Genomic DNA, 24,915 nt, shown 5'->3' with positions numbered 1-24,915 from the left:
AACAAGGAGTTTGATGACATCTTGTGGCTGATTTGAAAAATGTCACTCCATATAGATCTAATTGAACAGACCATTTATTTTTCTTTTAATAATTTTCATCATATTCTTTTAATAGTACTATAAAAATTATATAACCTCCCCACCATCCACAAATAAAAGCATTAATACAATTAATGAATGATTGATTGTGGTCACTATTTTTAATAAAATTGTTGCTTTCTTCATCAGAGTTAGGAGATATTTGCAAGGTCAGTCTGGAAAATGAAGTGTTTGCCTCAACAATTGTCTTTAAGTGCAGCTGCTCTGGAAAGAAATTAGCACCAGTGTGTCTGGTACCAAAGGATATTCACGGATAGCCTGGAAGCCTGCAGATGTTACTCATTAAGCCAAAGTGACAGGAGAACAAGCAGATTTATTGTTGAAGGACGGTTTTCCTTTATTGTAGTGTCAAATACAGAGCTCCTCTGAGATATTAGGTCATCTCTTACAAGTCTGAGCTAGGTTTCTAGGCACTGTTGATCAACATGGGTTTCAGTTATTCAAGATGGCGTTCCCTGTTCTCTGTTATTTTCAGTGTTTATGTTACGATGTAGAGTGATGATAATAACCTCGAAATGCTCTCTAAGCTGTCATAGAGCTTGCTTTCTTCTTCTCATGTTTTTCTTAGCGCCTCTCTTGCTTGTTTTATGTTGCTCAGTCTATTATGTGAAGCTGGACAAAGACAGAATAAGTTTTAATAAATTAAACAAGTTCCACATAATATGTATCAAGAAAGGGACTTTGGGCTACGCTTTCTCTGGAGATGGAATCTTCAGCAGAACTCCTTCTGCAGGAAGTTTAAATTGGGTTCAGATTTTGTTTCAGCTTGCATTGGCATTGTTTTCATTTGTATTTTTTTTTATGGAAACAAACTGCTTCCTTATGCCTTCCAGTTTCAGATGTTTTATTGCATTCATTATGATTGCTAAACGTAAAGTATCATATATTACAAAAGTATTATATGCAGAAACACTAGCAGACAACTTGATTTAGGTAGACTTTTGGGACCTGTGAATACATGTTCTTTCTACGGTATGTAATTTTAATGGTTCTTTCATATTTAGGAGACTATTTTAAAAGGTCAACCGTGCTATTGCATTTATTGTTACTTGTATGGAATGGCATTTAGTGATATTAACTGTACATTTGCTGTCATTTATCATGATGGAAAATTAGTTTTGTGTTGGTGAACTTACAGTATATTGGAAAAATCCAGCTACAGTCATTCCAAAAGAGATAAGTCTCTCTGATCATTCTCATGAACAATGATCTTATTCCTTGGCTAATGCTTGTGAAATTTCAGTTCCGAAAATCTGAATTCCCATTCTTCTTTACACACTTCCAATGACTCGAAAAGTCCCTTGCAAACCATTCTTTTTTATACCTTTAGTTTTCTTTTGGTGTTTTTCATTGCATATTGTGCCATGTTTGTGTCCACTTTTTACTTTATGGCTTGTACTTAAGGTTGAGAATGTGGACGAATGGAACAAAAAGCGATGCTGACAAAGGAAAGCCCACTCCATAGTACAAGCAGGACTTACATTGTTGTGTAGAAAGATAACATTTTGGGGAAGGCGTAAAGAGGAAACTAAACAAGAACAAAATAAGATATATTGGGCTGCGGGGGAGTGGAGACTACAGTAGTGCAGAAAAAGAGTGAGTGAGAGAGAGAGGGAGAGAAGGGGGCCCACAGGAAATGAACTCTCCATCCTGCAGTTAAATCTGACCTCTTGGCTTTTGATCAAATAGTATTCCATCCGAATACCATAGAGTCTCTGTTTAACCAGCAAGCTAAACTAGGCAGGCAGCAGGACAGGGGGCACATACAGTGCTGTCGGGAGCTGCCTAACGCAGGAATTACAAAACCACACTGCTGCAGACAGGCAGGGGGAGAAGATATAGCCAACTTAGTTAAAAGAAGTAACAGGCAATCCAAAGTGGAGAAAGCTTTTTTTTTCCTCCCTTACATCAGAAGCAAGATCAGATCTCAAAAGAGAGACCGCTAGAATAGGCTGTGCTTCTATTTGTAGGGAATTATGGACTGGATATATGAATTGAAGAAAGGGAAAAAAGTACAAAACAGGGCATTTGCAGGAAAAGCTACAAGGAATGTTGGGGGATTCATGAGTTGTCAATCTGAATGCGAAGTGCCAGTCCGGTTACAAGACTTTGGAAGTGTATGGACTGGATCTGAAGATGCTGCTTTTTAAAAAAAAACAAGGTTTTAACAGTCTCTCTTGGGACTTTCTAGCTGTGGACCATTTAATGGAATCTGATGGTGAACCCGATTTAAAAAAATGGAATCCTTGGGAGGGGAATTGTGTTTATGGATTTTTTTCTTTATGAGTTCTGAACTACCTTCTCTGTGTAGGTTAGCAGGAAATTCTTTGTTTGCAGTGAAGAATCTCAGGCCTGAATTCTTCCGACCTTGATGCTAAGGGTTCAGACATTGAGTGTGTTTTTATACAAACACCGCATAACCCTGGAGCAAGGATGCGGCGCTTTGACAAGCTGAAGAAATCAATCCCCTTTTTTGCACATTTTCATGTGTATCGAGTAAGTTGGAGTTATGATGGTTTTGGTTTATCAAAAGGGTTTGCGTTTCTTTCCATAATGTGCAAATAAAATGCCTGAATGTCCCAATGAAAGAAAATAATTTAGAAAAGAAACACAGTAAGCAGTTTATTCATACTATGATCTAAACATCATTAAAAGCCTACTCTAGAAATACCACTGAAGTAAATGTAGAATTTGGTGGCTGTTTCTCATTTATTGGGTGTGTTCTTGGGACATGGGCTTACAGTAAAACAGTACTTTTGTAAGACAACACCATGCTGTACAACATCCTTTCGGAAGACAGGAAGATTATGCTCTTGTTAATGGCTTACTGTACATTGATACAGCAATAATTCTTTCAAGTCAGCTTATGTATTTAATGCTCCGTTGATTGATTGTTTTTTCTGCAGTCTGCTTTCTAAAAGATCGCATTTATTCTGTTTTCTGTGTCTCAGAGAACACAATACAGTATGTTGCCTCTTACTTTGGAAGCACACTTTGGCCCCACTGTACCTTAGCCTGAATTATCAAATGTTCACTTCAGCTCTTTTTATGGAATAGCATGTACTATATGTGAATGTCTTATCATGTACATTTGTTTTTCGTTGTAATAGTGTGCTATTTTAATTCCACCTCAGTGATTTCTTGCACATATTTTTATTTCTTTTCATTTCGACCTAAAAAGAATATTGCTAAGTAATGTCGTTTGCACATTTGAAATCAAATAATGGGAATGAAATTGTAAGAGAGCCTGGCCTACAGTATATTCTGATTTAAAAGATGCAGATTTCATGGGAAATCAATGCAGTACTTCTATTTTGTGTTAGCCAAATGTATATATTCTGCAGTAGTATACATTGCTAATACTGTATATGAAAGATAAAGTCATTTTCAGACCTCTGTACATTAAGGATAGATGTTCACCTGTTGTCTTAACCTCTGGAATAAGATTATTCACTCTCAGTCAACTGCATGTTTGAAAGAGAGTAGATGCGACTATATTTTTGTGACAATTGTAATGTTTGCGTGCTGTAAATATTCATGCAAAACAACCTAATCAGTACACTAAGTCTCAAAATGAGAAATGAACAAATGGTTTTTCCTCTGATGAGGATGTTGTCTGCAAGAATGAAACCAGGTGATTTATTAAAGTCCCATACAATTTGCAGTCAGAGGCCATTTGTCTCTTAATGGTGCTGTACTATATGGGCAGGAAACCTTCTGAGAGACAGGCACTAATGATTTTACATTCACCACACCAGTGTCAAAAGTAACACAGGACAAAAAGTATGTTCAGCTTCCGCCAGTACCACGGAATTTTGAAAAGCACACATTGTGTATGCATCGATGTTTTAGTTTCTTGTCTTCTTTTTGTGAACAGCTGCAGTTAGCGCCATAAACAGGTACTTCTAAGGTTCTGAAAAAAATGTTTTTCTGTCCGACGCATTTGAAAACCTCCTTCATTAATTCTTGGAGAATTTACTTTTTACTATGTTTGACTGCCTTCATCTGCTTTCTGTTTTCGGGATGTGGGTCAATAAAAAAAGGGAGTGGCTTAGATATGCCAGCTCTAAATGAATGATGAAGAGATTCATGTGGAAGCTATTTGCAATCTCAGGTGATCCAAGCAATTTTCCAGTTTTCGTTTAGGAAGTCGGATTTATAGTATGTATGCCTTTTATGGATGTGTAATCTAAAGGAAAATTCTCAACTAACAAAATATTATTTTGACCACAACCCTTGTGAACTGTTATTTGGTTATTTGGTCTCAGCCAACATGATGTTCATTTTGTTTTTTGAGAGACGTATAAAGAACATGATGGCTATACTTTGAAAGGTGCTGAGAGAAATGCTGAGCCATTACTTTTGGTACAGTAACTGTTTCATTATGACCTAAGTGCTGTGTAATCACAGGCATTGTATCATACCTTCAGCGTGTGTTCGCAGTGCTTCTTTACAGTAATGCGTGGCTGTCCAAAAGCCACAGGGCCATTGTGATTAGACGGCCACAGGCAGTGCATTTCTGAGCTGGCCCTTGTAAGGGAAGGGAGACAGAGGCTTGTGGAAGGAAAGTGAAACATTCCCTTTAAGCAGTGCTTCTGTCAAGCATGAGTGTGCTGCAACTTAGTGCTGACAACGTCTCTGATTCATTACGATCATGGGCAGTAGGATGCAATCTTCTGACTGGCAAGACCATTGACTGCTTAACAAGAAAGGGCAGACGTTGGGATCATTTTGACCCCTGACCTGACCCTTGTATCTTTACCACCGGAACTCCAGCAAGACACAAGACAACATTGTTCTCCGTGCTTTTTTGGAGATGGAATGTTGTCCTAAATACACACCAATTTTACAAGCACAGTGTCATCTTTAGGTAAAAAAAAAAGTGGAAGAAACAAGTTTCACATTTAATCAAATCTACTTTTTTGCTTCAGTCTGCTGTATCTTGACATGTGATGCTTTTTTATACTGTATACATGAAGGTAATGTTCCACTCAGGACTCGACAACATTGGCTTTAAAGCTTGTTTTTTTAAAATTTAATACACATTTTTAGGATTTGTTTTGCCGGCTAGTTTTAAGATGTTGTCTGAAAAAATACGAGTACCTCAATGCAATCCCTGTGAGTGAGACTGGAGCTGCATAATTCCATCTATAAAAAGCTGCTGTGTATGACAGGGATTCGTGACTTGGATTCTCTGGGACAGGAGGTTTCCATGGAGATAAACAACACAGTGGTCCCAAGGCCTGAGCCAACCACTGGCAGATTTGTTTATTCAGGATGAGCCCACCAACTCAGTAGCTGGTAAGAGGTGCTACAATAAAATCAAATTTACTGGTGCAAGTGGATCATCTGGGCTAAATTAATTGTAATCACACTTTCCTTGACCCTGTTTTCTGTACTGTACCCTAGCTTCTATAGTATAGTGGCCAAAGTGCCGCTGAAAATAAATGTCGACTGACTTTACTCAGACAAAGCTTGTTTGGCCCCTTGAGACTTGATAATGCCTAAAAAGTAACTACCATCCAGTGCCAGCTCTATTACGGACAATAATGGAATGATATGGAGGGTAGGTTCAGTGTACACTGTGCATGTAGCCCCATGACATAACATGCTGTCTTTGTTTGAAAGATTATTAATGGCCAAAAAGGTTTGGAAGGTGCTGTATGAAATTATACATCGGAACTATTTTTATTTTTACTCTGAGTATAGCTTGCAAGCAGAAATAACAGCTAAAGATAACAAACGCAAATGCCTCTGACATTTCAGTCACCCCATTAAGAAACCTCAGGTTCTTGAGTGTCAGGGGTTGTGACAGGGGCACAGCTGTGATGAACAATGTTCAACAAAGTACTCCAGAGTATCCTTCTCAACGTGATTGAATCTGAAGTGGCCACAGGGAGAGGCTGGGGTGGGTGATTGCAAAGTAATTGAAAGCAGCTGATGTCCTGTGTGCTGAACAAGAAAGCTAAGAAAAGGGAGGGAAATCTACTTCCTTATCTTAACTCCTACCAAAATGGCTGGATTATGCCAATGAGAATAATTTTCAGCACTACAAAATAGTGCAGTAGATACTTGAATGAAAGCAAGCTTCTAGATGTTTACAGGTAAGTATTTACTGTGTATAAAAGAATTACAATAAACTCAAAATAACGTGTAACAGCTCAGCTATTGGAAAAAAGGTCAGATACTGAACAAAAAGTGTCAGGCTTCTGGTGTCAATCCCATCTGCAACCGGACGTGTCAGTGCGGCAATAATTTGTATCTCTAGAACAGACCAGTTTTCGCAATGTAACTGAAAGTTGCTGAGCGCACGTGACAGTGTGGCATGTTGTGTTCTCTGTGTGCTCCTTGGCAGAAGCTGGGCAGTAGCATGCAGTCAGATGAGGGGACGGAGTGGCTTCTGGAACTCTTGATGGAGGTACAGCTGCAGCAGTACTTCCTGCGCATCCGCGACGACCTCAACGTCACCCGCCTCTCTCACTTTGACTACGTCAAGAATGAGGACTTGGAGAAGATTGGAATGGGTCGGCCGGGTGGGTGTTGCTTAATCCAGTAGCTGTAAACCTTCTAAAAAGTCTTGTCAGAAAAATTGTGAACCGAAAAATGCCGGTTTAAAGCGACGGTTCATTTGGCCTTTACTTCATCCGATTTCAGAAAGATTTTTCGGCAATTGTGCAATTATTGTGCAATTATTTTTTATCGTAAAGTCGGCTACACAACTGGAAAAAAAAATGTTGACTCATTGGTGATTGCATTCTGACAGAGTCAGGTGGAAATAAAAATCAGAGTAAGAGGACATGTACTGTAAAGCATTGGAAAAATATGGAAGGACAAGGGCAAGTACTGTATATAATGCAAATAATGAGTTAGAAATGACTAGTAAAAATGAGCTATACTCATAATTACATTGTAAAATGTCATTGAATGTCAAAAGTGTCACACCACCTCAAGGCCTGCGTAAGTATAGGCAGAAATATCATTGTAAAAACTATGTCATTTGTAGAACTTCAGACTCGTGGTTAACACTATGGCTTCTGAGAAGGAAATGTAAATGGTAATAGCATGATTCTCAGGTTTTAGCTAACGAGGGCTACTGCTATTGACAGTTTTCAGCCCTATGTGTCACCCGGTGTGGAATGTAAGAGCCTTTGTTGGTGGTTGTGGAGTCATAAAACCCATACTGCTGCAAACAGAAGAGAAAGGAAGGGAAGGAAAAGCCACACACTCCAAAGCTTGACTTGAAGTAGTTCTATAAGGAAGAATGGGAATGAAATTAACAAAAGCCAATGCGAGACTGATGAACATTTACAGGAAACATCTAGTTGAAATAATGGCTGCTCAAGGAAGTGCCAAAGATCACTAATTCTAAGGGTTCACATTCCTTTTTATGCAAGGTTTTTGCCGCTACATCGTTTTGTTAATGAAATAATAAAAAACATAGTTGATATCTTTGTGGTTATCTTCAGCTTTTTGATAAAGACTTTCATGAAGATCTAATTATGTTGTAGATCTAAAATAGACAAGAATATGGACCAACCTAGGGGGCTCACAAACTTTTCTTCAGCGCTGTAAAGTATATTGTATACAGCTGTGGTTTGGGGATTTTGAAGGCTCTATGGATGCTGTGAGTAAAAAATCTTGGCATCATTTATATAAAGCAGATTAGCTCAGGTCTCCTCATTTGGCTTTCAGAAAGCAAACATTAGTTCATCTGAGCAAAGCACCTGCTTCCTGTGGGTTGGATCCCATTGTGAATGTTTCCTGCCTCTTTCCAAAATGTTTGCAATCTGCAAGCTCCCTTCTGCAACAGCCTTTGTGTGACCTTTTGAGTCTGCAAGAGTTTGTGCCTTAAAAAGTTTGCATGTTCCAGTTTTATCATGGTTTAAAAAGATCTGGTAAAAAAAAAAACAATGAACACAAAAGCACATTCTTAAGATAACCAGACAGATATGGAGGACTCTTTGCCAAAAAAAGTTTTAATTTTTTATGTTTAAAGGCTGCATTTCTCTGTTTAATAATGGTACAACTATCACCACACAGGCAGCAAAGCAAAAATTGGTTCTGTAATTGACAATCTAAAGAGATTTTCAAAAAACAAATATCCCTTTCTGCAGTTCTTATGCCAAGCCATTAAAACTTGACTTAACTTAAATGCCTTAATTAGAAAATTCCAAATTCAGTACCTCATTTGACCTGGAAAGTGTTTCTTCTATGGGTGTTAACAGTCTGGCTGACCGCAACGTTTGTGTTATTTCTTTCTGAAGGCCAGAGACGTCTGTGGGAGGCTGTCAAAAGAAGGAAAGCAATGTGCAAACGCAAGTCCTGGATGAGCAAGGTATGGAGTGGTTTATAATGACTTTTCTGGAGACAAACATTTAGTACAGTACAGTATCCTTCAGATCCTACAGTATACTGTAAAATCTCAGTGTGCCAGGAAACTAACACGGATTTATTGCCTTTTGTTGCAATACAGCTTAATACAATTTAAAGCCACTTGATTTCAAATTCTCTTCTGTGTGTAAGGAATTAATATTCTTTGCTGCCTGTTCATGTTTTACTCTACGTTTACCTCTCCTTGAATTTGTGTAACAGGAAATGTTCGGTAACGCTTTAGCTACCACTTATCTATCGCTTCGATTATAAAAATGTATGAATTTAAAATATGAATAACGTTACAATATAGTAGTATTTTACCTTTAAGGAGTGCAGTCTTGTGATTCATGCCTGGTAATTATGCTTAAGGAGCAATAAAATTAGTTTCAAGCACAAAACCTTCATTTCGTGATAAATGAGATCAGTGTTTTTAATTCTGAAAAAGAAATTGAAAATGGTGATGTCTTCATTCGGAATTCAAGGCTTCTTTTCTGAAATTGTAATGACTTGGGAAGGTCTGGAATCAGCAGGGTGCTGTAGTAGTCGTGCTTGCTTCTTCGTAGTGTTAGTTGACAAGTGTGACAGACCACAGTTAACAATAGGCACTTCTTGGTTGTTTTGTTTTCTAAGAAAGTAATGGAATTTTTTTTTTATGCTGTCTTTGGTTTGTGGACCTGGGTGCTGTGTGTTCAGACCCGTGAGAGAAGGGACTTCCAAATGTGGCTTGCCTGTTTCTGGCATCAAGACAGCCTAACAGGAAGCAAGGGATTGATAGGCTTCTAAAATTACATGGGTTTGTTTCTGTTCCAAGCAGGGATCTGTGGCTCAGTAATCTGTGCCCTCTCCCACCACACTGCCCCCAGCCCGGCTGAAGCCCAGGGCAGAGAAGCACTTGCTTCATTGTTATCAGGGGAGTCGCTGCAGGTTCAAGGCTTTGTCTGCGCAAAGCTGCATTCTTAAATCTTAAAAAAAAAAAAGAAAACTTCATCTATGACCTCAGGCACCCAGTCACTAGATCTGCAGAACACTTGACGTTAGCCTAAAGCATTGTGCAGATGTCTGGGAAAAACATGTTTGAAACTTCATGTTCGTCATCACAGAATAATGAACAGTCTGTACTTTGTGTTCTTAGGGTAGCAACCAAGTAACAAGTAGCTGTTGGTTTATTGTTTAGAATTTAAACTTTTGTCCCCCCTTTGCCAATGTTATTGTGAAGCACACGTCTGTTCAAGATGGTTTGATACCGCAGAGCTGTAAGTGGTGTTGGGATAAAGTTGCAGGGATCTCCCCCTTTTCATTTGGCCTGCTTTATGATAAGTGGGTTGGCTGCTAAGTATAATGAATTGTTGTGCTTTAGTCTGCTTCCACTCAGCCAGCACCTCATCGCCTTCAACTGACAAGGCCTGGAGGGAGGGAGTGAGGGCTCCACTTAAGAAAATCTGCTGAGAAATAACTTGTTGGTTGCTCGGTGCAAGAATGTTCTTTCATCCTTCAATGACGTGTCTCGTGTAACAAAGTGGCTTTAAAATATTTTAATTACAGATAAGATATTCGGAGAAAACAAGAGATATGTTATTAGAACTCATTGACTAGACTAGATATTTTTTCTCAGAAGATCTAGCCTGTGTATTTATAGTGTGAATTTGTACCCTGCAGTATACAGTACATTTATGTACTGTTACTTTCACATAATCATCATTAATGAATAAATGACATTAAAAAAATAAGGGGCGATTTCGAGCTTAAGTTTTAACCTTGACCAGTCTGTCTTTTAGTGACATGCCGGCTTCTCTCAGCTGCTGCACCTGTGCTGGGTCTGTTTTGGGAAAGGCGGATTTTGGCGAGCTAGATGGAATCACTCTCAGCTGCAGCCTCTCTCTCTGCCTCCTCAGGTGTTCAGTGGGAAGAGGCCCGAGTCAGAATTCCAGCCCCAGCCGGCCACCACCTTCCGCAAAGTCTCCACGCCGCCCCCTCCCGAGGGCCAGCAGGCCCTCACCTGCCTCATCAGCGAGAAGGACCTGTCTCTCTTCGAGAAGCTGGGTGACGGCTCCTTCGGAGTGGTCAAGCGTGGGGAGTGGTCCGCTCCCACCGGGAAAGTGGTGAGTTTGAAAAACCAAATTCGGAATGGAAACCCTGTGCGGGAAGCTGTTTTGCTTTGTTTTTTTTTTTAAAGTTTTTGTGACAACGGTCTAAATCTGGTTTCTGGTCTGGCCTGAGCCTCGGAGATGAAGATTATGTCAGGGAGCTGTGCTTTCACACCCCTAGGTGCTATTTTCTGCAGATGTAGGTTTATCCCCCTCTCTCTGCCACAGAATTCAATAGGGGTACCCAGTCAGTCATGCTAGCAGTTACTTAGGCTGGTGTCTTGCCTATTAGAGTTTCACTGACCCCCTCCGACCTGATGTATCATGTACCGTATATAGATGACCAGGCTAGATTTACATTGCAGTACACTTATCTGTCTGCACCCTTCCTGTAACACATGTAATTCTCATTCCATGTGAGGCAGGGTAACAGACAGGAAGAAACTGTATCGCTTATGAGATAATTTTTTGTCATTCAACTTTTAAAATCGTCCCTAGCTCTAGTACGGGTTATTTTTCTACCCTGCTTAAAATAGTAAGAATCTACTTGACTTTTTACAGCGCTGGGACATGCGATCCCCAGGTTTCTGCATTGTTTTCCTATGTCATGTTCAGGTTTCAGTGTCCACCCTTAAATTATATACTGAACAAATTCGGCCTTGGGCTGAATGTGTCTGTATGCCGATTATAGTAAGAAGCAGTATCACTGTGGGAGCATTAGGAATTCTGGCTTTGCTGTGCAATATGTTCCACTCCCATCTCCTGAGTTCAAATCATTCAACTGAAATAAAGTCCCTGAAGTTTTACTTGGAAAAGAAACATATAGAATTGAAAACGCCTGGGGATGAAAATATGACAATATGCCAATGGATCTACAGGGGAATAAGCTAGACTTGAAATGAACTGGAAACTTCGCAAGTGGTGTGAACAGTTATTTTTTTAGCACTTTTTTGCGCATTTAGCTCTGTTTTTTTGGCAGGAACTTCTTGTTACACTCCAGTTCTGTTTCTTTTAGTGGGTTCTTTGCTTTGCTAGACTGTTCACAGCTTACGCTCTATTAATAGATCCACGTTGCTGTGAAATGCTTGAAAACCGATGTCCTCAATCAGCCTGACGCACTGGATGACTTCATCCGGGAGGTGAATGCCATGCACTCCCTCGACCATCAGAACCTGATACGACTGTATGGGGTTGTGCTCACACACCCTATGAAAATGGTAAGCTAAGAGCCGTTCTTAAAAGCACCGTGGCACCTTTCAAAATCTAGATCAAATCTGTGAGGCAACACTGAACAAGTATCAGTGTCTTTGCCTTAGAAGAAAGGTGCAGCAGTGTAAGCTGCATCATTCTTAGTGAATGCTCTTTTCACTTAATTGTTTCAGTTGTCCGGGCCTCTACAGCTTCATGTTTCTCCAAAAGCATTATTTTTGCCATTTTACCTTTTTTTTGTTTTGTTTTGTGGTTGAGTTTATTTTTTAAACTGAGATTACACTAAGAAACTGATACATTTGCCGCAACAAAGTAGTAGAGTATGTTAATCTTATTTAACTGTATAATTTTAGAATAGTTTGAATTACTTTTAAAAAACATGATGCAGTTGTAGTTATTATGGACCTTCTCTTTATGGAAAATATTGCTCTCTTCCCTTGAATTTTATATAACCTATGCAGAAATTGACATGAAATATTTTTATATATATCTGAACCTATTTTCTGCTGTGATCCTTTTTTTTCATCAATTAGGTAACGGAATTAGCCCCTTTAGGCTCCATGTTGGACCGTCTGAGAAAAAACCAAGGGCATTTCTTGATATCAACACTGTGCCAGTATGCAATCCAGATTTCCAATGGAATGGCCTACCTGGAGTCAAAAAGATTCATCCATCGAGATTTAGCTGCCCGTAATATCCTGCTTGCAGCCAATGACCTGGTAAAGATCGGTGACTTTGGACTCATGAGGGCACTGCCAAAGAACGACGATCACTATGTCATGCAGGAACACCGCAAGGTCCCCTTTGCATGGTAAGACCCTGCTTCTCCACCTCTGGAATAATACAAGAGTGCAGCACTGGAAGGTTATCAGAATAGGCAGGGCAATCTGTGAGTCCACTCATATTGCTGGTCCTTGAAAACCCTGGGCTTTTTCAAGGTGATCATTGAAAGCTGTTTGTTTGAATTAAGGCAGTAATTGTGAACTGTGGCACCATCACAGTGCCTGTTTTTTTGTCCTGCATGTTTCATGCCTTTGTTAACTTTGCTCAGTGTACTTGGTAAATGCCATATGTTTTGCATTTTAATCAATGAGAGACTGCTTTGTACCAGCGTGCACGTTCATTGTCACATTTGATTAAGAGATTTGTTTGGTTTGCGCGACAGGTGTGCCCCTGAAAGCCTGAAGACGCGCACGTTTTCTCATGCAAGTGACACCTGGATGTTTGGTGTGACCCTGTGGGAGATGTTTACATACGGACAGGAGCCCTGGCTCGGGCTCAATGGCAGCCAGGTATCAAAAACAGCAGAGAGCAGGCCGTTGGTCATCAACATCCAGATCTGTGCCTCAAGGTCCTGCGATCTTGCAGGTGTTGGAAATCCTCAGGAAGGATTGAGAAGGATGATTAGTTTCACGTGGTTCGGCACAGGATTCATTCCCTGACTAAATTCAGTTTGCTTCAACACACATCAGGAGACAAATGGAATTTGCATCATGGACTATAGAAATAAAATAATGTAAATTATGGTGACATATCAAAAAAATATGAATAGTTTTTTTGTATGTTCTGCTTTATAGATGTGCAGATAGGATTCAGTGGACAAACAACTATCTTTTAAAATGGGCAATGTTTTGCAGATTCTCCATAAGATTGACAAAGAGGGAGAGAGGCTGTCTAAGCCAGAGGACTGTCCGCAGGATATCTACAATGTGATGCTGCAGTGCTGGGCCCAGAAGCCAGATGACAGACCCACCTTTGTCGCTCTGCGGGAGTTCCTGGTGGAGGTGAGTTGAAGACATTGGTGTACAAATCTGTACGCGTATACTGTATGCATTGTGTTTCAGCCTTACAACAGCTCTGCTGCTGGTGCTTTATTTTTAAGATCTACAAACTTAGAAGTGGTCGTTATTCTGGTTGTTTGTGTTGCCAGACTATGCCAACAGACATGCGGGCACTGCAGGATTTTGAGGAACCAGACAAGCTCGAGATTCAGATCGATGATGTCATCACCATCATTGAAGGCAGGTAGGTGTTCAAAGCAGAGCTGTTTTGCCTGAACTTCCTCTATGGAGGTTGCATTCAACCGGACAATTGCATGCAAATTGCTTGGGAAACATTTACATAGTGTGAGTGGCGTCATATGCAAAAAAGAGGGATTGGATCTTATGAGCCTGTGAGCTTGCAGTTTCCGTTTACTTTTTTGTTTCTAAAACTGTTGGGCCAGATCTTTGAAAAGGGGCATAAAGTGGATTTGAAAGGGGCATAAAGTTTTCTGTTAGTGCTGCATGCCTTAAAGGTCAAAAGACACCAGTATAATTGTCGGTCTAATATACATATAACAAGTTGCGTTTAATACATTAAAATGTAAAGGCAATACATTGATTTCAAGTGGAAAAGTAATTTATTTATTAACCTGAATTTAATTTATGTTTCCTTGAGTTCAAATGTTAAGGAGTTTTAAAATACCATTTAAATGTCATGGCCTGGTTACTTTAATTTTCTTGGCTTTGAATGTGCTACATGTCCAGACCACAAGGGCAACAGCACTGCAGTCAAATTGAACAGCTGCTCGACTTAGAAAAATCCTCATGTTAAGCAAGCTGTTAAGCCATTGGAACAGTGAGAGCATAAGTCAAACTACAAAGCATTAACATTTGGTATAATTCTGAAAAAGTTGACTGAAAAAGTTGTACTGGTGAACGCTAGTTTATAAAACAAGCTCTGGTTTGCATCTCACCGTTTGGTGCCTGTAATTTACTCTTTCAAGGTGAATGTACTGTTGGATATTAAATGGAAAAAAATAGTAAGCATGTTCTCATGGGAAGACTAGTGGCATCTGATCTTTGGCTGAAGAAGTCACTTCATAAAAACTTGTTAACAGAAATTGCTGTGATTTCTCCTATCAGGTCTGAGGCTTTCTATACTGGTTATTGGTTACTCTGTCATAGTAGCAATAATGAATCAAAAATGTCTAATCTCCACTCAGAATTGAAAGTCTGTACATTTTTTATAAGGTCCTTTGTTCGGTCATTGTCTAGCTACTATTTGGAGAATATGATCTTAACCTTGCATTTGTGCCTTATTATTTCTCCTACCTTTTAATAAGTGTCATGTCATTTGGAATATTCTTACTGGGTTATTAACCCTTAGGCTGCAGCTTGTAGTAGTATTAGGGCTTCAGATGTGGACCTAGAAGGTTATGGATTCAAGTCAGTTTAGTGCACTGACAAGGTACAAGGTACTTAACTTGACAAGGTACTTAAGTCTGATTTCTTCAGTAAAATGCTGTGCTGTAAAAATTGATACTTTTCCCAGTCATCATTACAGTATAAACAAAAGTACAAATTGTTCACAGACAAGTTAAATAAAAGCTTATCATCATTAGTATCAATGTTTAGCAATAAGGCGATAATGCTTGTGAAACAAACACCAAATCTTTATTATCGGTGGAGTAGTGCTTTTAGGTATTTTTTTATTATTTTTTGTTTGGAATCTAGGGCTGAAAACTACTGGTGGAGGGGCCAGAACAAACGGACTCTGAACGTCAGCCAGTTTCCCAGAAACACTGTCACCTCAGTGGCTGGACTGTCAGCGCATGATATTAGCCGACCACTTAAAAACAGCTTCATTCACACAGGGCATGGCGACACCAACCCTCACCGCAGCTGGGGTTTCCCTGATAAGATCGATGAGTAAGTGCCTCACTTCTGCAGAGATGCGCATTCAGCTCTTTCATATACTAGGCTGTAGTAAATGATGATAATCATCATATGAGAATGGTATCAGTTATTTCTTAGCAGTTATACAGTAAAACAATTTTTTACTTCAAAATGTTCCCACTATTCCCTTGATCTGCCACTTTCCAGGATCTGTTTTTTGAGGTCTGGCGTCACATCAATTTGAATTGGTTTTGGCAGTTATTTCTGTGGCTGTTTGCCTCAAGAAATAGATGAACAGCTGCTGTCCTGAGATTCCAACATCTTGTAGGCCAGGTCACTTAAGGAAATCCTCAAATCTTCCTTTTTCTGTAAACCACTAGAGGGTAGCAAAGTATTTTTCTGATTCATTTACACATCCTAGAATTTCTCTCTCTTATGTTTTAAAAGGCTATTTAAACACTTAACTCTTAGAGTAATGTTTTTCGCATTTAAATGCAATATGCAATTATTATTGGAACATATTTGGAACATCTTATGCAATTCTTGGTGCTTATACAGTTCTTAGTATTGCAACATAATGTTACAAGCAAGAGGATGCCACTTAACCCTTTATTCTTGTTTGGTTGCTAGTAGCTTTTCCACCTAAAGATCTCACCCAGCCCTTTTCAGAAGATTTCTGGGAAACTCCACCACCATTTGTGTGAAAAAGTGTCTCCCTTTCTCTGTCCTAAAAACACTTCCTCATAACCTCCAGTTGTGCCCTTGTTTTCTTGCTTATGTGCCAAAAAGTAAGGTAATCTCGTGGGTTGACTGTCGGCACTTCTCATGGTTTTGAATGCATGTATCAAAACCCCTTGCAATCTTCACTGCTCAGGACTAAAGACAGCCAGTCTTAACTAGCGGCTGTTTTAGACTCCTTAAATTTACTGACATATGTAGGCAGTGCCATTGATGACCAGCATTGCATGTAGCATGTGTGGAAACACCATCCCAAACCAGAAAACCCATCAGAATGGGTAACCTGCTCCTCCTGCAGTCACCCATTGTTACCTTCTGAAAGGAATGGAATTGTTCTTCATTTAGTGGCTGGAGATTTCAGCCTCAGAGTTCAGGAAGATGTTAGTCTTGTTCATTGTTGTTCTTGCAGTCTGTATCTGGGCAATCCCATGGATCCTCCAGACGTGCTGGGAATGGATTTTAACACCGCCAGACCAACTCAGCTACCAGGACGGGCGAAAAGTGAGAATGCCTGTTGTAATGTGGAACCACTCATGTCGCATTCTGTGCTGGTTGTGCTTGATTTCTCTTTTGGACCCCATAAAGGCATAATACCTCTTAATTAGCTTGGTTACCATGAATTGTAAAGAATAGCTGCATACAATTTTTCTCTTTAAGATTTAACTGATGTTGAATGTTGAATGAGTTTATCTTGTTTATTATTTTGTGTTATTGGAATAGTGGTAAAAGTATTCTTTTCGATTCAGGGATAAATTCATTTGGTATGTACAACCAATGTATTTGGTAGTTGGTAGTCAGGTATGGAAAGATACTGTCATCACAACCTGTAAATGTTTAACCCAATACTAATGATAATACTAATACCAATGATTATATAGTGCATTTTCTGATGAATTGGTCAAGTATTCCTTCAGTGTCCTGTTGCCACTCGAATCCTACCTGCACTTGAGCTTCTAGGTGCGACTTAATAAACTAGTTATTTCCATCTCTTCTCCACGTCCTTCATTGTGCCGGCTCGATAATAACATGGCAGTCTCTTTTCACTCTTTTTCTTTCTCTCTCCCTCTGTTCTGTTTCACCTATTCCTTATCTTTACGCCCTGTGGCTTTTTCCAGAGGAGCCCCCACCTCGCCCCCCCCAGCCAGTGATTCTTGTCAAGAGTAAGTGTGGGCGCTCAGTCTGGTGCAAACACTGTTCCTGCCCTCTCTGTTCTAGACTAGCTCCACTCTTCAAAGGTACACTGTGCACCTTCCTTACCTATTGGCCTGGACTGGAGTGAATCTTGTGCTTGGTCTGCAGCAGTTTGCAGCCTTAAATTTGCACTAGACACTGCGCTGGATTCACAGCGTTATTCTGCAATTAGAACTGCTATTAACGGGGGTGAAAACTAAATGATTCTACTAATTGTAATTTGTTATTGTGCTTCTGTCGCATGGTGAATTAACATTCTATGAACTAATGACCTTTTGCGCCATCATTTCATATGAACGTGCCAAAAGATTTGTGTGGTGTTATTTTTTCCAGATAGATTATACATACTGTTTAAAGAACTCTGAGCTCTGTGTCATCTGTTGCTCTACACATTATGCATGCAGTGATGATGCCTTTAGTCAAGTGTAAAAAAACAACTAGATGTAACTGGGGGGAATAAAAAATAACTTAAAAGGGTCACTGGTCTGACTGGTACACATTAAAACAGTCTGCTGTCTTGAAGCTTGGCTATAAGCTCAAGTATTTTCAGGAAAGACTGTTGTGATGTAGTAAAATCATCACAGTGAGCAAATGTTTTTTTTTCTTTGGGGTTTAGAGCCTTGTTATGACCCCGTGACAGAAGAGGACGATTTGACAGCCTCAAGCCTCAAGAAACTGTACCTGAAAAAGCCAGGATCAGTCAAGGGGCTGAAACTGGTGAAGCCTGCCGCTTGGGTCTCAGCAACGAAGACAGGGGACTGGCAGAGCTGCGGAGCTAGGTCAGCGGGCACTAACGAGGTATCCTTGATTGACTTTGAGGAGGAAGTGCCCCCTTCCACTCCATCTCCTGTTGTGGAGAAACAGATCCCCGTGCTAGCGAAGTTAGTCTTAGAGGCTGACTCCATATTGGACAAAACACCTCCTCAGAGTCCAACTCGTATCCTTCCTCGCCCCCTGCATCCTACTCCCGTAGTAGACTGGGATTCCAAGCCTCTGCCGGCCCCTCCTGCCTATGATGACGTTGCTCAGGACGAGGAAGACATTGAGGTGTCCTCGATTAACAGCTCTGAGCCCAGTCTGCTGGATGACCCGTCCAAATATAGGTTGGCCAGGGCCCAAAAAGTCAAAGAGAGCGGGGAGCCCAGCGTGAGCTTTGTACAAGAGGGTGAAGCTGTGGACAAGCCCAAAGTGGAGGACAATCTGTTTCTGCCCTGCAGGCAGAACCCACAGAATAACTTCTCCCAGTCAGCAGAGATCTTCGAGGAGCTTCAGCAGGAGTGCATGAAGAGGCTTAACGTTCCTGTGGTTACCTCTCTGCCTTCTTCCCCAAGCCCGAACAGCTTGGATGTGCACAAGCACATTGTTCTGTCCTTCTCTGAGGACAAGCCTCAGATACCCCCCAGGATACCCATTCCCCCAAGACCTATGAAACGGAACGATTACGGGAGGTGGTCTGGGGATCTTTCCCCGTCCTCGGGGGGCGAGGAGGATAAGGACAAACCCCCGCAGATTCCCCCTCGGGACCCCTTATCCCAGCCTAACTCCCGAACTCCCAGTCCCATGAGCCTCCACGTGGGTTCACCTCAGCAAAGGACCAGCCTCTGCTCAGCAGCGTCATTCGGCTCCTACCTTTCCACATCCCCTAGCAAACTAATGCCCACAACCCAGAGCTTTGCATCAGACCCCAAGTACGCAACACCCAAAGTTATTCAAGCACAGGGCAAGGACTGTGCCAAGGGGCCTTGCATTTTGCCCATTGTAAAAGATGGCAAGAAAGTGAGCAGCACTCACTACTACCTCCTCCCCGAGAGACCGCCCTACCTAGACAAGTACGAGAAGTTTTTCAAAGAAGCAGAGAGCCCTGAGGACAGCTCCTCCAGGAGGACAGTCACTACGGCAACAGTGAGGCCCATGATGCAACAGTCAGACCTTCGAGCTAATTTCTCCTCGAACAACAGCAACACACATGGAGTCAAAACCACAGCGAAAACGCCCTACAGCCTTCAGAGAGTGAACTGTGATGGACAGGCTGGAAAATCAGAGAGTGCCAGGTCAATGGATAAAGTCAAATTAGTAAGTAACCTTGCCTTCTATAATGCAGTACTTTCCATGTACAATACCATCCATTACACCTGTTTGTTGTAACACTGATGATGAGATTCACTATATCTTGTGCTTAAGCCCTTCATCCTGGAACTAAAAATGTGTTTTGTATTTAACATTCAGGATGAAGGTCATTAAACATTGTTGAAGGCACAATACTGTACATAGAGGTTCTGAAGTTTTTTTAAATGTCTCATGTGAAGGTGCAGGATGCCGTCCATGGAGTGACAATAGAAGAGTGCCAGGCTGCCCTGCATAATCATGGCTGGAATGTTCAGAAGGCAGTGCACTATCTCAAGGTAGCCTTTAACACTGCATTTTTAACATTTCTGTAGCAAGGACTAGTAGAAAGACTACAAAAGATTATTGAGACTAATTAAAATACCATAACACCTTCCTATATACTGTATATTTGTTTCATAAAGATATATAAAGACTTGTGACTTACGGTAGTGTTAATATCCGAGTTAATAACTTGTTGTGTATCACAATTTACTTCATATTTGGTTTGATATTAAAAATAGCAGATTGTTGTTTCAGGAGTGAAGGCCTTTTTTGTTTTCCTAGTCACCACCTTTTCAAAAACAGTGTATTTCAAATCGTTTGTTCCCCCCCCCCCCCCCTTAGGTTGAGCAGCTGTTCTGCCTGGGGCTAAAAACAAGGGCAGAATGTCTTAAAATGTTAGAGACGTATGACTGGAATCTGGAACTGGCCAGCTCCCAGCTGCTTGACTCCTATGGCACTGTCAGGCAAAGGTAGGACCTTTTAAGTATTGGTCTGAACTGGGTAATGATCAACACATTAACACAAATCTCTGAAATAAACACTATTTACAGTCTTAGAAAACACAGTACTTTGAGCGCCTATTTCAGTTAACTGAAAAGGCATACATCTTCAAGGACAATAAAATGTTTCCTTTATTTGTAGGCGATGATGCCTCAGATGTTCCAGTTTTATTTGCACCACTGATTTCAGCCCCACCCCTGCTGGTGTGCACAGGAACTGCTGCTTTGTGTGGAATGGAATCTTAACCTGAACAGAACTCCAATTTGATGGATACCTTCCCTTCCATTGACACTATTGATCCCAGCTGCATTTTCAGCCCAAAGGTCAAATTTCCACCAGTTCAGTATTTCTTCAAAAAGAATGATCGACTGGGGGTGTGTGCAGTTGTTTGTTTCATCAGTGTCCTTTTTTCTGGTTAGCTCGCTAATGTTTTACAAAGGGGTCTGTGTAATTTTTTCTCTTTATGTATTATTATGTTGTTTCAGTTTGTCTTCTGTTTTTTCATGTTTGTTTTGTGTTTTATTTAATGGCTTTAACAGATATTATTGCAGAGAGATATATGAAAGCCAATGAGATCTGTATTTTTTTTTTCAAAACCGTTCTGTCAAGTACTATTTGAAATATTTTAATGCTTCTGACTGTATTAAAGGGGGATGGCAGTCAAGCTTTCTGTTCTTGGTTTTTCCGCATCACGTTCATAAGCAGATTCTGTGTTTAGCAGTTAAGCCCATCTCTGACACTGAGCCCTATCATAACATGTTGTGTTCCCACGAGCACTACCAGTTATGTTTGCTATTATGTGCTGTTATAAATAGTACATTATCAGTATGTTCTGCATTTTAAAGAGAAATTCAGCACAAATGATATTGGTTGGGAAGTCAACTTCAGAAGAAGTTAGTTACATCATAATCTTGGAATTAAATCTGAAAACTGACCCATTTTAAAGAAGTGCATGCCAAAAAAGGAATTGTTCCTAAAGGAATGAAACAAATGTTTTTATGAAGTTACAGACTTGCTCACAGTCTGTAAGTCACATTACTAAAAAAAAAATCCATTAACATTTTGTGTTAAATGTCAGAATTTAGATTGTGACTAACAAAATACTAAAGTATAGTTTTTGCACTAATTTAGGCCTTCAGCAAAGACATCTGTAGTATACTATGAGACGTTCAGTAATTAAATACATGTGTTTGAGTCTCATGTGCTGTGTATACAACGTTACACTGTAGAATGCATGCCAAAAAGGACATCTTCCTCACTTTTAAAGAATGCTGCAGTTGTTTGTTGTGAATTAGAATCAATGTAACCACCTCTTCTTTTAGAAAGCTCCAAGTAGCTTGTTCAGGAATTTGTCAAATAAGGCAAACCTATTGTTTTTATCAGTGTTTATCTGTTTAGAGAGCATTGAACTTCTCTTGTAAGATTTGACTTGGTAACGTTTATAGGACCATCCTTATGAATAGTGGTGCTTAATGTTTACTGTGCAGGTTACCTCTTTATTAGGAAGTTGTCTATGTTTTAATTGCTGTTCCAATTATCTGAGATTTATTTTTAATACATAAACTGTATGTGTATATATAGTCTACCTAATATTGATGGCAGCACTCTTACTGTAAGCGTCTTGACAACAATGGAATTCCCAAAATGTTTGTTACAGTGTCTGTGAAACATTCTGATAATACAGCTAGTGTTCTGACTTTTAGGTGTTTATTTTGCAAAGACATTCCTCTTTCAAAATGCAAATACCAGTCAATGTGTCTTCACAAGATAGATCCCTACAGTGTATAGCCTAAAGTATTCCTTTTCCTCTGAATATAAGATGATTTATCATTATTAACCCTAATTATTTTAAATATTGTAGTTGTGATTCTGTTGTGTTATGAACTATGTTCGTCTTCGTTCTTTATTGAGGCAACTGAACTTTCCATTCAGTGAAAAGCAGCTCACCTTATTACATTTTTAGCAGATTCTTAGTGTTTTTAATAGGGAAATACAATTAGCAAAAGGCTTAAAGGAACGTCATATGTCAGAAAATAAACACCAAAAATGACCACCACAGACCTTAGCTCGTCTTACCATTGCTTACATTGCTAAGCTTAAAACAGATTTAAAAGACTGATGCAAAATCACGTTCAACGGCAGGTGATATATTTGGGTTTGTGGTGACCTTTGTATGTTCAAACCAGCTTGTATAGTCTCACGGTGTATGTGTAAAATGTTTAGAATGGTTGTACAACTGAAATTTCACTTCATGAGTGTTGGAAATTTGCATAAGAGATAATGCTGCAGTTCTGGAAAATATGTATTTTTATTAAAAATAACTATTTTTTATCTTTTTTATGCATGTCTATGGTGTTTTCCTCCATTTGCTTGGATTGCAACTTTACGAATACGTTTAACTGTGTTGAAACGTTCATGCTAACTCAGGTTGTGTTGGATCCATGCAAGCTTCCTGTTCTTGACAAGTGACTTTGCATTCCAGACAGAGGTGTTCCTTTCAAAAAGATGTCTTGCACAACAAAGAGAAGCAAAGATGTGTTTTAGCCATTCTAGATTGTCTTTTTCAATAATTGTGTTATAGCCTTCCTGTTGAACAAAACATTTTGAAGATTGGGCCGTAATATAAGACTCTATTGTAGATACTTTGGAACATTGTCATTGTATGTTTTGGCAGTATGATTGAATTATTTAAAAAAAAAAAACATAATTTCATAAGTTACATTGATTTACAAATTTCCAAACATTTAGCTGAACTGAACTGATTTGCTGGTCTGGAAGGTTTGTTACAATAATGGTTTCTATTTGCCAGACAGATTGTAATAGAACATACTGTAAGCTTTGACATATCTCTTGTGTCCACCTGCTCATACATTTCAGTTCTTACCCTCCAAAGATAAGGTGTTGAGGCACAGACAGTTCCATTCATTGAACGTAAATTAGCCAGTAGATCATTCTTCCAAAAGCTGACAGATTTAGTAACTGGCATGCATATTTTTTCAGCATCCACACTGTGTAGCATTGTTATGCTGCTTTTATTCTCATGAGGCGTGATTGAAAATACAAAAGAGCCTGATCCTTATCAACTTTTGTTCAAGAGTCCTTTTAAAACAATCAGTTTAAATGCAATTTTATAGTAATGAGAACTATGAAGTTCTAAGGCAACAGAGGTTTCTGCAGCATTTTTTGGTTTTCTTGGATGAAAATGGATTTTCTCACTAAAGGTCATATTTACACTAGTAAGTATATTTTTTAACATTTTGGTCATTCTCATTTTAGCTTAGAGTTGCTAGATTTAATATTTATTCCAACCTAAAAGTACTATACTTTGAATGCCTCTGTATGTCAACCAGATTAACAAACATTAACAGGGGCATTGGTCTCAGGTATCATCTTTTCACTCCACACTGAGAAAGTGTGCTCCTTTTCCTGTTGATTATTTTCCAGTGAATCTTCATTGACATGTACAGTAGCAACTGATTGCAAGGTTTCTTTTTCACAAAAACCTTTAAACTATTTCCATTGTATTTTTGCATTTAGCTTTTCCTAAGGAGTGTCTTTAGACTGCTTCTACAGAAGTAGTGAATCATACAGTATTTACAGTGCGAGGAAGTGGATCTAATTTTTCTAAGGAACACGCAACAAAAATAATTCTATTGACCGATACCCAGTGATTTGATTAAAAAAAAAAGATTTTAAGAGTGCTAACAGTTTTAATCATTGGTAAAAAAGAAAGAAGTAAACGTCAACAGCCGTCTGTCTGAACTATAGACTAGAGAATTACCTTGATACACACTAGTTTGGAATCATTATGTTGAGAAATCACGACTGATATTTGTCCACCGAGATTTCTTGTAAACGTTGTACATCACATTTGTTTCAATTAAAAAAACATTCTATCAATAAAACTACAACAGTCTACCGTATTATGTAATTTTAGATTGTTAAAAGGAATTTTCATTGCAGCACTGAATTAATTACTTACATGTCTGGATTTGATATCTTTCTATAGCTGATTATCTGCAATCCAGTGTAGGGCATAGGCAAGGTTAGTGCCATTATCCACAGTACAAAGAAGAGTTTGCTCTGTTCAAGAGGAAAAAGATAAAGCTGGTAATTTCACTGCAACCTGTCTTCATAATGTGTGTCCTATGGTATATATAACCGATGTTATAGCAAAAGCATGTTAATAAATAACCTTGATTTGCACACTGTATTTTTGGAAGGCAAAGTAAATGTTAAACCTACATGCCTGTGTAATAAATGATGTCTTGAAAATGTCTGGAAGCTCAAGTCATCTTGTTAAATGTGTATATGGTTTTATGTACAGAATATATTTTATAAATGTATTGTTTGTATAGGTTCTGACTGTAAATTCATTAAAATATTATATAGTTCCTATGTTTTCATTGTGTGGTGATTTGATTATTGAACTCTCTAGTTTTCATGTCAAGTGGATTAATTCCTTGCAGATATACAGTATTTCATTTTGATTTGACATCTTCATTAAAAGACCCTCTACAGAGTCTGTCTACATTGAATGCAGAGTTGATAAACTGAAAAGTTCTAAGGATTAGTTGCTTGTATTTGCTGGTGATGTTCTTAGGACAGCAGCTAGTAGTGTTATCTCACAGCTAATTGGTCCTGGGTTTCATTCCAGAGTGGGATGATTTCCT

General features: G+C 39.3%; 1 protein-coding gene across 10 annotated transcripts in view; it reads left to right on the top strand.

Annotated features, from left to right (window-relative positions):
• Positions 1–24,636, top strand: part of tnk2a (tyrosine kinase, non-receptor, 2a) — a 55,581-nt gene extending 30,945 nt beyond the window's left edge. For 6 of the 10 annotated variants that reach the window (XM_088614783.1, XM_088614792.1, XM_088614800.1 and 3 more), the window contains 15 exons: positions 6,455–6,632; positions 8,364–8,434; positions 10,344–10,571; positions 11,621–11,773; positions 12,299–12,576; positions 12,931–13,057; positions 13,403–13,549; positions 13,696–13,790; positions 15,263–15,457; positions 16,572–16,663; positions 17,278–17,322; positions 17,970–19,426; positions 19,660–19,755; positions 20,084–20,211; positions 20,384–24,636. In XM_088614783.1, the coding sequence (XP_088470909.1) occupies positions 6,455–6,632; positions 8,364–8,434; positions 10,344–10,571; positions 11,621–11,773; positions 12,299–12,576; positions 12,931–13,057; positions 13,403–13,549; positions 13,696–13,790; positions 15,263–15,457; positions 16,572–16,663; positions 17,278–17,322; positions 17,970–19,426; positions 19,660–19,755; positions 20,084–20,211; positions 20,384–20,390 (3,297 nt within the window). In that variant the 3' untranslated portion in view covers positions 20,391–24,636. Of the gene's footprint in view, positions 1–1,202; positions 2,596–6,454; positions 6,633–8,363; positions 8,435–10,343; positions 10,572–11,620; positions 11,774–12,298; positions 12,577–12,930; positions 13,058–13,402; positions 13,550–13,695; positions 13,791–15,262; positions 15,458–16,571; positions 16,664–17,277; positions 17,323–17,969; positions 19,427–19,659; positions 19,756–20,083; positions 20,212–20,383 lie in introns of those variants that run through there. The other 4 variants (XM_088614775.1, XM_088614832.1, XM_088614840.1 and 1 more) reach the window with 4 other exon arrangements.
• Positions 24,637–24,915: the final 279 nt, after the last annotated feature.

The sequence above is a fragment of the Lepisosteus platostomus genome, chromosome 2, assembly GCF_059453375.1.
Source record: "Lepisosteus platostomus isolate fLepPlt1 chromosome 2, fLepPlt1.hap1, whole genome shotgun sequence".
Taxonomy (NCBI): domain Eukaryota; kingdom Metazoa; phylum Chordata; class Actinopteri; order Semionotiformes; family Lepisosteidae; genus Lepisosteus; species Lepisosteus platostomus.
The sequence above is the reverse complement of the archived record's forward strand: the minus strand, read 5'-3'. Positions and strand labels throughout refer to the sequence as shown.